Source organism: Prionailurus bengalensis, chromosome B4 (assembly GCF_016509475.1).
Source record: "Prionailurus bengalensis isolate Pbe53 chromosome B4, Fcat_Pben_1.1_paternal_pri, whole genome shotgun sequence".
NCBI lineage: Eukaryota > Metazoa > Chordata > Mammalia > Carnivora > Felidae > Prionailurus > Prionailurus bengalensis.
The window spans coordinates 131507392-131520912 of NC_057358.1; the positions used below are offsets into that span (position 1 = coordinate 131507392).

Consider the following 13521-nt stretch of genomic DNA (forward strand, 5'->3'; position numbering starts at 1 on the left):
GGGGCCCGGAAGCCGGGGACGGGCGAGAAAACAAACTTGGAGAGAGGAGTGACCTGGGGGCTGGGGGCGGAGTCGCGCGCGGAGGAGGAGGGAGCGAGCGGCCGCCGGAGCGCGGCTGGCCCAGGAAGCGGAGAGCGCCGCCCACCCATCCGGGGAGAGAGCGGCACTGCGGGCGCAGGCAGGCTGGGCCGGGGGCTGCCGGGCCCTCGCCCCCCCCCCCCGCCCCCCGACCGTGACCCCGCGGCCCCCAGCCCGCGCCCAAGATGATGAAGAGGCAGCTGCATCGCATGCGGCAGCTGGCCCAGACGGGCAGCTTGGGACGGTGAGTGTCAACCCGCGCCTTCCCGGCCCCAAGCTCACCCCCGGCCCCGGACCCTAGGGGATGAGGGGTGGGGGAGGCAGGGACGGCTGGACAGCCGCCCTCTGACTGGCCGGAGCCCCTCTCTTTCTCCCTCCCCTCTGGGATGCCACCCCCACCTCCCCGGGCTCTGGCCGGAGGGGCTAGGCCCTTTGGGGGAAAGGGGCACCCCCACCCCGATTGGAGCGGAGTGCAGGGAGGATCAAGGAACCTGGGTCTTCTCTGCCTCCACGCGCCTCTTGAGTGGATGACCCTCCCTGGCCTTACTTGTCCCCTCTGTACAATGGGGCCAGCTGACCATCTCTGGTTGCCTGAGGGAGGGGGAGGGGCGATCAGGGCCCCAGACCCTGGGGGAGGGGAGGAGACTAGGTCCCATCGTGGAGGGCTGAGGGGCCTCCCTTGTCCGGCTGTGTGCTTCTTCCCCCCACCAAGCCCAGAGGCCTCCAGCTTCTCTCTCTTGCTTCTGCTTTTCCCAGCCTCAGGTGGAAACATCCCTGGGTCTCTGTTCTCCCTCCCCCCGCCCCCCCCACCCCCCGCCAGCCCCTGAGGCCTTGGGGTGGAAGCCAGAAGTTTGGGGAGCACCCAGGGCCTGTTTTCTCTCCTCTGCCCCCTGTGTTGCGAGTTTCCCCGTTCTCTGGGCCTCCGGGGAGGGGACTGGGTGTCCAGAGACCTGGCTCTAGTCTTCAGCTACCCAGATGCCTGTGTGAGCCTGGGCAGTCAGGCCCCCTGGCTCCGGGCCTCAGCGTCCCGTGTGTCCCTGGGCAGGGACCCAGGGCCTGCCGACCACCCCAGGCCAGAGTCCTGCGTGACTGACAGCCCAGGAGTGTGTGAGCTCACACACTTCCCGTTCTTGGGGCCACCCTGGCCTCCTTCTCCCCCGGGGTCAGCAGAAGACAGGGGCTGGGCCCTGGGGTGGCTCCTCAACTCCACTGCCTTGGGTTTCATCCGCCCTCTCGCAGGACACAGCCCTGGGTGGAGGAGGAAAAAGTCATGTATCCTATTCCCGCCCCCACGGAATGTGCTCCGACTGGGATGAGGCAGGCAGGCGGGCCACCCAGGGTGGCCTCCAACGAGGAGGGGCGCTGGGAACGATCGGGGTCCAGGTGCCCTGTTGAGGGGGCAGGGGGAGGCAGGGGGTTTCCTAACCCGGGCCGCCTCAGCAGAAGCTCCTTCCTCCCCGCCCCCCCAACAGCACCCCGGAGACTGCCGAGTTCCTGGGGGAGGATCTGCACCAGGTACGTGCCCGGGCGGGTGGCAGGGCAGGCCCGCGCAAGCTGTCAGCAGAGGGCCCCGCGAGGACGAGGACGCCATTTGGGGGGTCGGGTTGAGTCATTCCCCAAGCTGTTGGCCATGGGGTCTCCAGGAGGAGGGAAGAGAAAGGTGGTTCCTGCTCTGGGAAAGAACAGGGCGGTGGGGGGGGGGGGGGTGACGGGTAACAACCTGCCACGCCTCGTAAACCCAGAGCCCCCCTCGCAGGTGGAGCAGCGGTTGGAGCCTGCCAAGCGGGCGGCCCACAATGTCCACAAACGTCTGCAGGCCTGTCTGCAGGGCCAGAGCGGGGCAGACATGGACAAGCGGGTGGTAAGTGGCCAGGGTGGGGTGGGGGGGAAGGAGGGGCCTGGACCAAACACCTCTGTCCAATGGGGGCTGGGGTCCCCCTGCTAGTCTGAGCCTCCGACACCAAGAGGGTCCGGACTGCTCTGTCCCAAGACCCCTCAGGCCATGTACTGATGAGGCTCTGCCTCTTCCGCATCCCCTTTTGGACCCCGCCCCCATCTGCACCAACCCCCTGAGCCAAGGCCAGGCCTCGGACAGCACCTGAACTTCTCGATGCAGTCTGCACCCAGAGCAGAGCAGAGCGGGCCCTCTGCACTGAGGCAGTGTGGGAGGGCTTCCTGAAGGAAGTGGCAGTTGGGCAGATATTAATACTCACTGGTATTAATCAACAGCATTTGTGGACTGATTACCGCTAGTCTGCGGCTAAGATAGGTTAATGCGTTGCCTCACTTAATTGCCGACGACACCCCCTAGGAGGAGGCTGCCTTATTAGCACTTTGTACCGAGGAGGAAATGAAGTCAGAGAGGTAAAGTCTTAAGGTCACACAGCTAGTAAGTGGCAAAACTGAGATTTGATCCCTGGTCTTTCCGGCCCAAGCTGGTGCTCCTAGTAACTCTCAGTGGGAGGGTTTTGAGCTCTGCAGTGACTCAGTCCAGCCACATATGCCCTGGGGCAGGGGAAGGTCCCGGCTCCCGGTGTGTTCCCAGTGCCTTCAATCTCCTTCCAACTGTGTCACCTTGGACAAGCTCCTTGCCTTCTGTTCTTGGTTTCCTAGCGTGTGAGGGTACTTGGTCATTCCTTCCTGCCCAGTTGATTGGTTTCTGGGAGGGGAAAAGGGCACCCCAGGTGGGGTGGGGTCAGGGGACGGGGGCCACAGGGAGATGTCACTCCTCCGGGCCTCGTCATCATCCGGTCTCCACTCCTACCTAAGACTGTGGCCCTCCCGGCTTCCCTCTTCCCCTGTCCACACCCAGTGCCTCTGTGGGGCTCTGCCCCCCCGAGAAGCCTGCCTTGTGCTTGGGTGGGGTGGAGGGAGGCTCACTGGGGGCCCCTGCTCACAGCCCGCCCTGCCCTTCCTGCAGAAGAAGCTCCCCCTCATGGCTCTGTCCACCACAATGGCCGAGAGCTTCAAGGAGCTGGACCCTGATTCCAGCATGGGGTGAGCAGGAACGGGGTGCCAAGCGGGGGATCTGGGCTGGGAGGGGTTCCAGGTGAGGGACGGGTGACCAGGATGGGGGTAGTTAGTGTCTTGAGCTGGGGGCGGGGGGCGGTGTCCAGGTCAGTGAGGGCGGCCAGGTCTGGGAAGGTGTCGGCTCAGCCAAGATGAAGGACAGATAGAAGGGGCAGGGGGTGACGGGGAGGGAGGAGGCCCCATCACGTGTTTCCGGACGGGAGTGAGGAGCTGTGGGGGCTGGGCCCACTGGTGTTGTATCCACAGGAAGGCCTTAGAGATGAGCTGTGCCATTCAGAACCAGCTGGCCCGCATTCTGGCCGAGTTTGAGATGACTCTGGAGAGGGATGTCCTGCAGCCGCTCAGCAGGCTGAGTGAGGTGACCTGCCCCCTGCCCTGTCCCCGCCCAGCTTGCCCAGCCTCGGCTCCCACCTCCCCAGCCTGCCGACCGACCCCCTCCCTCCCCGTGTACCTGCCCCCAGGAGGAGCTGCCGGCCATCCTCAAGCACAAGAAAAGCTTACAGAAGCTGGTGTCTGACTGGAACACCCTGAAGAGCAGGTAGGAGCCATGGTCCCTGGGGGAGGGGGGGTCCATGCCTAGATCAGCCCATAACGGTAGCCACAGAACCCACACTAGAACAGCGGGGGCAGGCAGGGTCCACTGGGTACTGTGTGTACTTGGGGACTCATCCGGTCTTTAGGAACACATGTGAGGGTACATGTGAGAGTTCCTCCTGAACATGGGTGTGCACGTGCGCGTGCCAGCCGGGGGTGACTCCAGAGCCTGGGGTAGCTATCAGGGATCCCCCAAATCCCTGGACTGCAGGACGCCCCCACCCTCCACTCTGGAGCTCGGTGGCCGCGATCACCAAGCCCACCACCAGGGGGAGCCCCTGAGCACTCATGGCCCAGGCTGGGCGGAGGCCCAGGGCAAGCAGAGCTCTGGGATGTTCATCCATAAATCCCGAAACCTTGGGGGGTCAGGCATGTGGAAGGGACACTTGGCTCTGGACATGCAACGGGGACAGTGACCCCCCCCCCCCACCTTGGGATCGTTGCCAGGCTCACTCAGGCAGCCAAGAACTCGGGCGGCGGTCAGGGCCTGGGCGGTGGCCCCGGCAGTTACAGCCACACGGCCACCGCCACCAAAGTGGAGACGCTGAAGGAGGAGGAGGAGGAACTGAAGAGGAAGGTGGAACAGTGCAAGGTGAGCGAGCACTTGGAGTTCCCTGGACGTGAGGGGGTGGCGAGGGCGGGTACTGACCCCATTTCACAGGGGAGGGAACTGAAGCTCAGAGAGGCGATGTGACTCACCCAAGGCCACACAGCTAGGAAGCAACAGAGCCCAGGATTTGAATCCAGGCCGTCAGCCTCCAAGCTGTGTGCACTCTGCCACTATCTTGTGGCCTCTTGTGTCTACACCGTACCCGTCATTCCTGGGAGGCGGGGACTTGAGCTACTCACCACGGTCTCGGTGTGTTTGCTGAGTGAGCAGATGAATGAATGGTGACTAAGACAAGCCACCGTGCTTAGGGTATGACGCACAGAGATGAGGACTAGAAGCCGTAAAAGTCCCTTAAGAGCCGGGGTGGCTCAGTCGGTCAAGCGTCTGACTCTTGATTTCGACTCAGGTCATGCTCTCGTGGCTCGTGGGTCCAAGCCCCGCATCGGGCTCTGCCCTGACAGTGCAGAGCCTGCTTGGGATTCTCTCTCTCTGCGCCCCTCACCTGCTTGTGCTATCTCTCTCTCTCTCTCTCTAAACACACAATATATATGTAAGAGTTCGAGGGGGGTCCCTGTGGGCCATCCCCAAGTGCAAACCTTGGCAGAGAGAGGAGAGTTGGCCGGGGCCTTCCACGTATAGCTTGGACGAGTCACGAACCCCTCTAGGCCTCAGCTTCCCCTTTCTGTCCCCAAGGACGAGTACTTGGCCGACCTTTACCACTTCGCCACCAAGGAGGACACATATGCCAACCACTTCATCCACGTGAGTCCGAGAGTGGGCTCCGGCCAGTGGAACTCAGGGGTGGACACCAGGGGCCCCCTGAGACACCCTTCAAGATGTGGGAGGGAGGGGTGTGTTCTTAGGGACTCCGGGGGGGAGGCTCAGCTTCCCTCACCCACTCTGGGGCCACCCCCTTGTCCCCGCAGCTCATGGAGATCCAAGCTGATTACCATCGCAAGTCTCTGAGCTCGCTGGACACGGCCCTGGCTGAGCTGAGGGAGAACCACAGCCAAGCAGGTGGGGACCCAGGCGGACCCAGGGGACCCCCCCCCCCCACCCCCAGCCCTGCTCAGGGCATGTTGAGATGCTTGCACTCCATCCTGGGAGGCAGTAGGGAGCCCCGGATGAGTTCTGAGCAGATGCATTCCGATTCGATTTGTGACTGAGAAGTCACTCTGCCGTGCAGAGTGATGGAATGAAGGGGAACAGAACAGGAGTCAGGAGACCTTTAAGAGGCAGGAGGGAAGGGGTGATGGCCCAGGCTAGGGGCGACACAGTGGAGGTGGGTGGATTCGAGAGAGATTGGGCAAAGCACTAGCCCTTGAGGATGTCTGGGGGTGGGTGGAGCAGGGGCTGGCTGTCCAGGGACGGGGGGGAGCCTGGGCCACGATCTGTCTCGTCCCTGCAGACCCCTCCCCCTCGATGACGGCCGCCCCCTTCTTCAGGGTGTATGGGGTGTCACTGGGAACCCATTTGCAAGAGCTGGGCCGGGACATCGCCCTGCCCATCGAGGCCTGCGTCATGATGCTGCTTTCTGAGGGCATGAAGGAAGAGGTGGGGCCCGTGGGGGCAGGTCGGGAAGGGACACGGGGGCCGGAATCCTTAGAGCACAGGTGCCTGTGAGGCCACGGCCTCCTGTTGCCAAACTGACATCACGGCCCACTGAGTGATGTTCATGGGCAGCCGCTACGCCGTAAACCCTTTCCACGTCTTGCTCCGTTTAGTCATCCCCAAAACCCTGGGAAGGAGCCTCCACCAGCTCCATTTTACGAGGGAGAGACGGAGGCCAAGAGGAACACGGGCCCAGTGGCACGCGAGAAGGTGTCAGTAAAGCCAGGGACCCCCATGCAGTCACTGCCTCGCGCTGCCCTCATCCGTCCCGTGCACCTTGCCGGCGCTGGTCTATCGGCTCCTGCCCCGAGGACAGACCCTTAGACGAGGAACCTACTCGCAGAGCGACCTCGGCTTCTAGATAGTGCTGCCGGGCCTCCTTCCTCCCTTCCGCGCCCACCCAGACGCCTGTGTCCCCGCTGCTTTCCCCTCTGCCCCCAGACTTCCCACTTCGCGCCGAGTCCTAGACCTTGAGAGTTGAGGGCAGCCACGCATCCTGTGGTCCCCACTCTGCCCACCAGACCGGGTGGGGACACAGGCCCGGTGAGGGCCGAGCACCCACCCTGAGCGAGCCAGGGCCTCCCGGCCAGGGCGTTCTCCCCTGCCGCCCCTCTGTGACCCCCGCCCGTTTCCTCTCGCACCCCAGGGCCTCTTCCGCCTGGCCGCTGGGGCCTCGGTGCTGAAACGTCTCAAGCAGACCATGGCCTCGGACCCGCGCGGCCTGCAGGAGTTCTGCTCCGACCCCCACGCCGTGGCAGGTGCCTGCCCCGAGGAGCCCCGGGAGGAGGGCCTTCCCCCCAGATCCCTTCCCCTCAACAGCCTGAAATGCTCCCATGATAGTTTGGCTGAGGGCCTGATCATCTGCCGAGGAGACACCTCCAGAGACATAGGGGTCCTTAAAGTGGGGTCCATGTGTACGTACATTTTTCTGGGACCAGGTCCACCAGCCTTTGGCATTTTCTCCAAAAGGCCCATGGCCCAAAGAAATGATCAGATCTAGACACATTAGTGGGAACAAGGGCCTGGTTCCCAACAGTTGGAGAGAGCTGGGCACTGGCGTGGAGGTAGGGGGCTTGGGGGACTGTGTCTAAGCCCCGCCCCCCCCCCACTCCCGCCCCGCCACCGCTTCAGGTGCCCTCAAGTCCTATCTGCGGGAGCTGCCAGAGCCCTTGATGACCTTTGACCTCTATGACGATTGGATGAGGGCAGCCAGGTGAGTTTATGCTGGGGAGGGCAGGGCTGCAGAGGTGGGGCCCCAGGGCCCTGGCCTGGCTCACCGGGTCTCTCCCCGCCACCCAGTCTGAAGGAGCCAGGAGCCCGGCTGGAGGCCCTCCAGGAAGTGTGCAGCCGCCTCCCCCAGGACAACCTCAGCAACCTCAGGTGAGGCCAAGCCTGCCCCCTCGGCCCGAGCAGCATTTCTGAAACCACGGCTAAAATGGCCTGGTCCTATCTTCCATCCTGACGTTGCAGCTAAACGCACACCTTGAACCTCTGAAGCCACACCACCTGGCTTCAGATTCCCACCTCTGCCACCTTGTGGTCCGAGGCAGGTGAACTGACCGCTCTGTGCCTCAGTGCCCTCATCTGGAAAACACAGAGCATAGCAGTCCCTACCCCGCAGGGTGGCTGGGAGAGTCTCAGCTTAGCTCAATGCCTGACACATATATGGTGCTCAGCAGGTCAGCCGATTTAACTATTAAAACATTTTAGGGGTGCCTGGGTGGTTCAGTCGGTGGGGCATCTGACTCTCGATCTCAGCTCAGGTCGTGATCGCAACGGTTCAGGGGATCGAGCCCCGCATCGGGCTCTGTGCTGACGGCTTAGAGCCTGGAGCCTGCTTTGGATTCTGTGTCCCCCGCCCCGCCCCTCCCCCGCTCATGCTCTGTCTTGCTCTGTCTCTCAAAAATAAATAAATGTTGGGGCGCCTGGGTGGCTCAGTCAGCTGAGCGCCCGACTTCGGCTCGGGTCGTGATCTCGCGGTTCGTGAGTCCGAGCCCCGCGTTGGGCTCCGGGCTGACGGCTCGGAGCCTGGGGCCCCCTTCGGATTCTGTGTCTCCTGTCTCTCTGGCCCTCCCTGCTCACGCTCTGTCTCTGTCTCTGTCTCTCTCTCTCAATAATAAATGTTAAAAAAATTTTTTTAATAATAAGTAAATGTTAAAAGGAATCAAAAACAAATTTTAAGCCACCCGATGGGGTACCTTTGCCACTCTTTGGAAACCCCAGGCTGAGAAATTCTCAGGCCTCAAGGGCGTCAATGGGTGTTCATGGCCAAAGACGCCCTGTCCCTGGCCAAGCCCACCTTCTGCCTCCCCAGGTACCTGATGAAGTTCCTGGCACGGCTGGCCGAGGAGCAGGAGGTGAACAAAATGACGCCCAGCAACATTGCCATCGTCCTGGGGCCCAACCTGCTGTGGCCTCCCGAGAAAGAAGGGTGAGGGGCTGCAGCTCGGGGGAAGGCGGCGATCCCCAACCCACCCATCTGCTGCTTATTTGTTCCCCCGGGCCTCAGTTTCCCCATCCTTGGAGTGGATCAAGCAGCTCCTCTTCTCCAGGCTGCCGAAGGGAGCGTGGACCCCACGGGGCTTTGGAGATGGGCATTCTGGGTGGTACTGGTAGCGGGCTGCCTGGAAGGCTGGGAGCCCAGCGATTTTCGTTCCAGCCCCGCCCCTCGACCTTCCTGAAATGCCTTTAGGAAGCTCACTCTCCGGAGCTCCCACTGCTTCCTCTGTAAATTGGAGAGAAATCATTACCAACTTTGAGGGGTTTGGCGTGGGGAATGAGACGAGAAAATGGAGAAATGTCTTATGCACCGTAAAGGGCGAGGGGTCATTATAATTCACCCGGCCACAGATGGCACAAAGATTTCATTCGTTTGCTGAGGACGATTACTTACTTGGGTGAGGCAGCCTAGAGCCGAGAACTACGAGGAAGAGGGTCCCGTCCCTGGCGAGCGATGCCTGTTGTGGGTGAAGGAAGGGGAACATTTGGCACGTGGGCGACACAGTCGTCATCCCCCGGTGGTCCCTGAGCTTTCTGAGAACAGGCACTTGGCGTGCTTGGGCCACACAGAGTTGGGGTCGCTAACAGGTCGCAGAATGGATGGCTCACCTCCGTTCCTTTTTCTGCCCCAGGGACCAGGCCCAGCTGGACGCAGCCTCGGTGTCTTCCATCCAGGTGGTGGGCGTGGTCGAGGCTCTGATACAGAACGCGGACACCCTCTTCCCGGGAGGTGAAGTTCCCGTCTTTGTGAACGTGTCCCCTTGTGCCCTCATCTGCCCAGCTGGGTGCCCTCCAGACTTAGCTTCCGTCCCTGGCGGCCTCATTATGAGGCCCGGAGCAAATTGCTTCTCTGCCGTGAGCCTCACTGTCTCCCCTATACAATGGGGATGATCCTGCCTGTCTCGTGGGATTGTCGTGAGGCTCACGTGGGAGTAGCGAGGTGATATGTGGTCCAGATAACGTCGGGGGAAAAGGAAAGAGGCCCTGATGTTGGCCGAGGCGGGAAGGCTGGCGGAGGTTCTGGAAGCTAAGACCTGCTTCCTTCTGTCTGCAGACGTCAACTTCAACGTGTCAGGCCTGTTCTCAGCCCCTGTCCCCCAGGACAAGGCCAGCAACAGGCCAGCTTCTGAGGAGCTTCCAACGGTCGCTGTGTCCACACCCGCTCCAGCCCCAGCCCCTGCCCCGGCCTCAGCGGCTGCCAGGGAAAGGTAAGGACTGATGGAAATGAATGGCCCCCATCTTTGCCCCAAGATGTCCAGCTTGAGGCACGATCTCCGGGCTTCCAACAGCATCTTGGGAAACGTCATTATTGTATTTTCCATCCCAAATACCAGGATTCCCCATTTGGAGTGGACGGGGTGGAGACCCAGAGGCTGTATTCCGCTCGGCCTCTAATGTGCCTCCTCGCTCGTCGTATGGCTGTTTACTGAGCACCCACTATGTTCCAGGCACTGTTTCAGGCCCTGGGGATTTACGGAACTAGGGAGCTGGTCAGCTGGAATTTTGTAAACACCTTCCAGTGTTCTCTTTGGTCCTTCAGATCTCGAAGGGCTCCGTCGTACATGTTGTCTCCATACCAAACAGGCACTATTCTGTCATCGCCCAGGCAGGGCGCACACCGTGACTTTTCTCGGAGGAACAAAACAGACAGACGCTGGCCTTAGAGCTTGCTTTCCTAGGGCCGGGGAGAGAGAGCCAACAAGTACATCCATAAATGGGTACTGTCATGGCAGGCAGTGATACGTGCCCTTACAGGAGAAGAGAGCAGGTTAGGGGGAGGGAGTGGGGAGCTGCTCTAGCCTGGGGATCAGGAAAGCCTCCCTAAAGAGGAGCCAACTGAGCAGAGACCTGGAGGAAACCCAGAAGGAGCCATGGCCGCCCCTTCTGCTTCTTGTCCGTTCTCTGGCTTCTCGTGGCTGGAACATTCAGTGGAGATCACACGGAGGCCGAGAGCCGAGGCCCTGCTTTCTACCTGCCATCCTGGCCCATGGGGACCCACCGTCACAGGGTCACACGGAAGCCAGGGGTTCAGCGGACCCAAACTCTGGCCAATGCCAGGAACGTCTTCTTGAGGGAGGGGGGCCCAGCCTGGGGACAGATCCCAGGCCCAGTGACCAGGGGCAGGGGACAAGTCCTGGGAGGATCCAGAGTTAGCCTGGTGCCTTGGGAGTCTCCCCAAGATTCCAGACTTCTGGGAGATGGCCAAGCTGGACCCTGACCCTCTCCTTCTTTCACAGGATAGAGTCCGAGGCACCCCCCAGACCAGCCTCTCCCAAGGTCAGTAGGAGCCCCTCGGAGGCAGCCACTCCAGGGGAGGACATGGCTCGAAAGAGTAAGTTGGCCAGGGGAGGGAAGGGGGGAAGAGGGTGGGCAAGGAGAGGAGCTGGGCGATCACCCCATCTCGTGTTTTCGGACAGCTGGGAGGCCAGGAATCCAGGTGGCTAAGAGCCTAGGTTTGCTGCCTGACGCTCTGGGTTCAGATTCCGGTGCTGTGACCTTGGGCAGGTGACTTCACTGTCTGCCCCCTCAGCTTCCTCCTCTGTGTAATGAAACAATAACCACACCTACGTTGTAGGGCTGTTGGGCAAATTAAACGGTGCTCTCCTGGCTGGTAGCTGGTACCCAGTAAGTGCTCGATAAAGGTTAGCCCTCCTCCTGAGCGTAGCGGGGCTGTGGAGTCCGGCCCCTCAAGAAGTCCAGACATCAGAGTGAAGAGGTGGGATAGAGGCTTCAAAGGGCCGGTGGGCTGGGCGTGGAAAGAAACTCGGGGCTCCTCTGAGCCCCTTTGGTGCGCTCACCTGTTGACTTGGCCTAAAGCCCAGCAGGTGAGAAGGTGCAGGGTTCAGAGGAGGGGTCACTGCCAGTGATCAGGACAGTTGGGAGGGCCCAGCCAGCCGAGGAGGCACTGGAGTTTTCTCCCTGGGGGTACAATGTAGAGCTACAGGACCCTCCGGACCAGCATGGGGTTGACAGGTCACACAGGGGCCTTCCTGCAAGAGGAGGCTTCCAGCCACCATTCCTGGATGGGGGCAAGTGGGATAGGTGTTCACTGGGGCTCAGCACCTCAAGCCCCTGAAGGTCTTTGTGTCAGCCCTGGGAGGTCCAGGCTCTCATCCCATCTTAACGATGAGGAAACTGAGGCCCCAGGGGGGCAAGCGATTTGCCCAAAGCCCACAGTGGGTGGAGGCAGGGCCAGGACCCGTGTCCAGGCCTCTTGGCTCCTCAGCTGCCTCACGCGATCGGAACGGTGTAGCAGGATCTCTGAAAACCAGGGTGGGTGGCTCTGGTGGCTCCCGAGAGGTGAGAGTGGCCCAAGAATCCAGAGGAACGGTGAGCGTTTCTTCATTCAACGACTGTGTATCGATCCGTGCCCCGCGCTGTGCTAGCCAACCCCGCACGGGATGGCCTGGCTTAGTTTCCGTTCCAGCCGGGGACTCAAGCAAAATAAAAACGGCCATGGTCGTTTCAGAGGGCAGCAGGTCCTGTGAAGAAAATCCAACGGGAAAATATGACAGTAACTGGAGCAGGGCAGGGGAAGGGACACGGAGAGAGACCTAAGTGTCAGGGAGCCGGCAGTGGAAACCGTGTTCCTGGCAGAAGGAATGGCAGGTACAAAGGTCCTGCGGTAGCATGGAGCTTGGTGGACTGGCCACAGGCAATGTGGATGCCTAACTGCCCCTGTCCTTCCTCCACAGCTAAGCGCCCAGCGCCAGCCCGGCCCACCATGCCGCCCCCCCAGGTCTCCAGCCCGCGCTCCTCCCCTCCAGCCCCACCCCCGCCCCCTGGCTCTGGCAGCCCCGTGACCCCCCAGGCCCTGCCCCGCCGTCTGGTCGGCAGCAGCCTCCGGGCCCCCACGGTGCCACCCCCCTTGCCCCCCAACCCCCCGCAGCCCGCCCGACGCCAGAGCCGGCGTTCGCCAGCCTCCCCCAGCCCAGCCTCCCCGGGGCCGGCCTCCCCTAGCGCAGTGTCTCTGAGCATGCCTGTGCAGGTGGACCTAGGGGTGGCCACAGAGGAGGGACGGGGCCCTGAGGTTGTAGGCAGGGCCTCCACTCCCCCCGCCCTCCCCCCTCAACCCCGGCCCAGGAGCCTTGCCTCAGAGACCGACTGAGCTGGCGGTTTCCCCTGCAACAGTCAGCATCTCCTCCCTCCCATCGGTCTACCCAGGACACAGCCCTCGCCCTTCCCAGGGCTGGGGGCCTCCAGCCTCTGCCTACAAGTGCCTCGGTGCCCGCTGGGTCGGCCCCCCTGGCAAGGAGGACTCAGGCTAGTCCTCCACTTCCAGACCTTTTCCTCCTGAACCCACACTGGGCTTGGGGGCCCCTCACCCGACTCCCAGCTCTCTGGCAGGGTCCCAGGGGAGCCGCCGGAAGGAAGGAGGGGCCTGCCTGCCCCTACAGGACTCTTAATTGTCTCTTGCCAACGTATTTTTTTGTAAGGCTGGTAAATAAATTATTTTGGACAAAACCGGAGCAGCTGCCCAAACGATAGTTGGTTTTTTCTGCCCTCCAAATAAAGAAGCCACTTTCATAAAGGGGAAGATCTTTCCTGTTCTTTGCCTCCTTTCTTTCTTGCTGTCTGGAATGATAAGAGCCAGCATTTTTGGCTCTTACTCTGTGCTATACATTGTGCTTTTCCACGGACTCCTCTCCCTGGGAAGTGGATCCGGTCACCTTCCTACAGGTTGAGGAGACTGGGGCTCAGAAAGCGACCTGCCAGACACACAGCAAGTAGAGGCATGGACGTGGAAGGAGGACGCGGGTCTGATTCCAGAGCCTGGGCCCGTCCCTCACATCCGGAGCAATTACTGCCTAGTGTTCCACTTTCCTCATCCGGGAAACAGTACAGCAGTTTCCACCCCAGGACTGTCGTTCCGAGAATGAAACGGGACATTCCTATAAAGACCAAAGCATAGGGGCGCCTGGGTGGCGCAGTCGGTTAAGCGTCCGACTTCAGCCAGGTCACGATCTCGCGGTCCGTGAGTTCGAGCCCCGCGTCAGGCTCTGGGCTGATGGCTCGGAGCCTGGAGACTGTTTCTGATTCTGTGTCTCCCTCTCTCTCTGCCCCTCCCCCGTTCATGCTCTGTCTCTCTCTGTCCCAAA

General features: G+C 61.6%; 1 protein-coding gene across 2 annotated transcripts; it reads left to right on the plus strand.

The window, feature by feature from the left end:
• Positions 1-77: 77 nt before the first annotated feature.
• On the plus strand, positions 78-12959 carry SH3BP1 (SH3 domain binding protein 1). 2 transcript variants are annotated; one of them, XM_043562514.1, is made up of 18 exons: positions 78-322; positions 1551-1593; positions 1835-1939; positions 2999-3075; positions 3355-3466; positions 3570-3646; positions 4150-4294; positions 5006-5074; positions 5239-5329; positions 5721-5866; positions 6570-6681; positions 7055-7136; positions 7223-7303; positions 8238-8354; positions 9055-9152; positions 9477-9630; positions 10660-10754; positions 12759-12959. In XM_043562514.1, the coding sequence occupies exons 1-18, from the start codon at positions 264-266 to the stop codon at positions 12908-12910; spliced, it is 1815 nt and encodes a 604-aa protein (XP_043418449.1). In that variant the 5' UTR covers positions 78-263; the 3' UTR covers positions 12911-12959. The 2 variants fall into 2 exon arrangements, with proteins under 2 accessions (XP_043418449.1, XP_043418448.1); XM_043562513.1 differs by having other exon boundaries at positions 84-322; positions 12118-12891.
• The last annotated feature ends 562 nt before the right edge of the window (positions 12960-13521 follow it).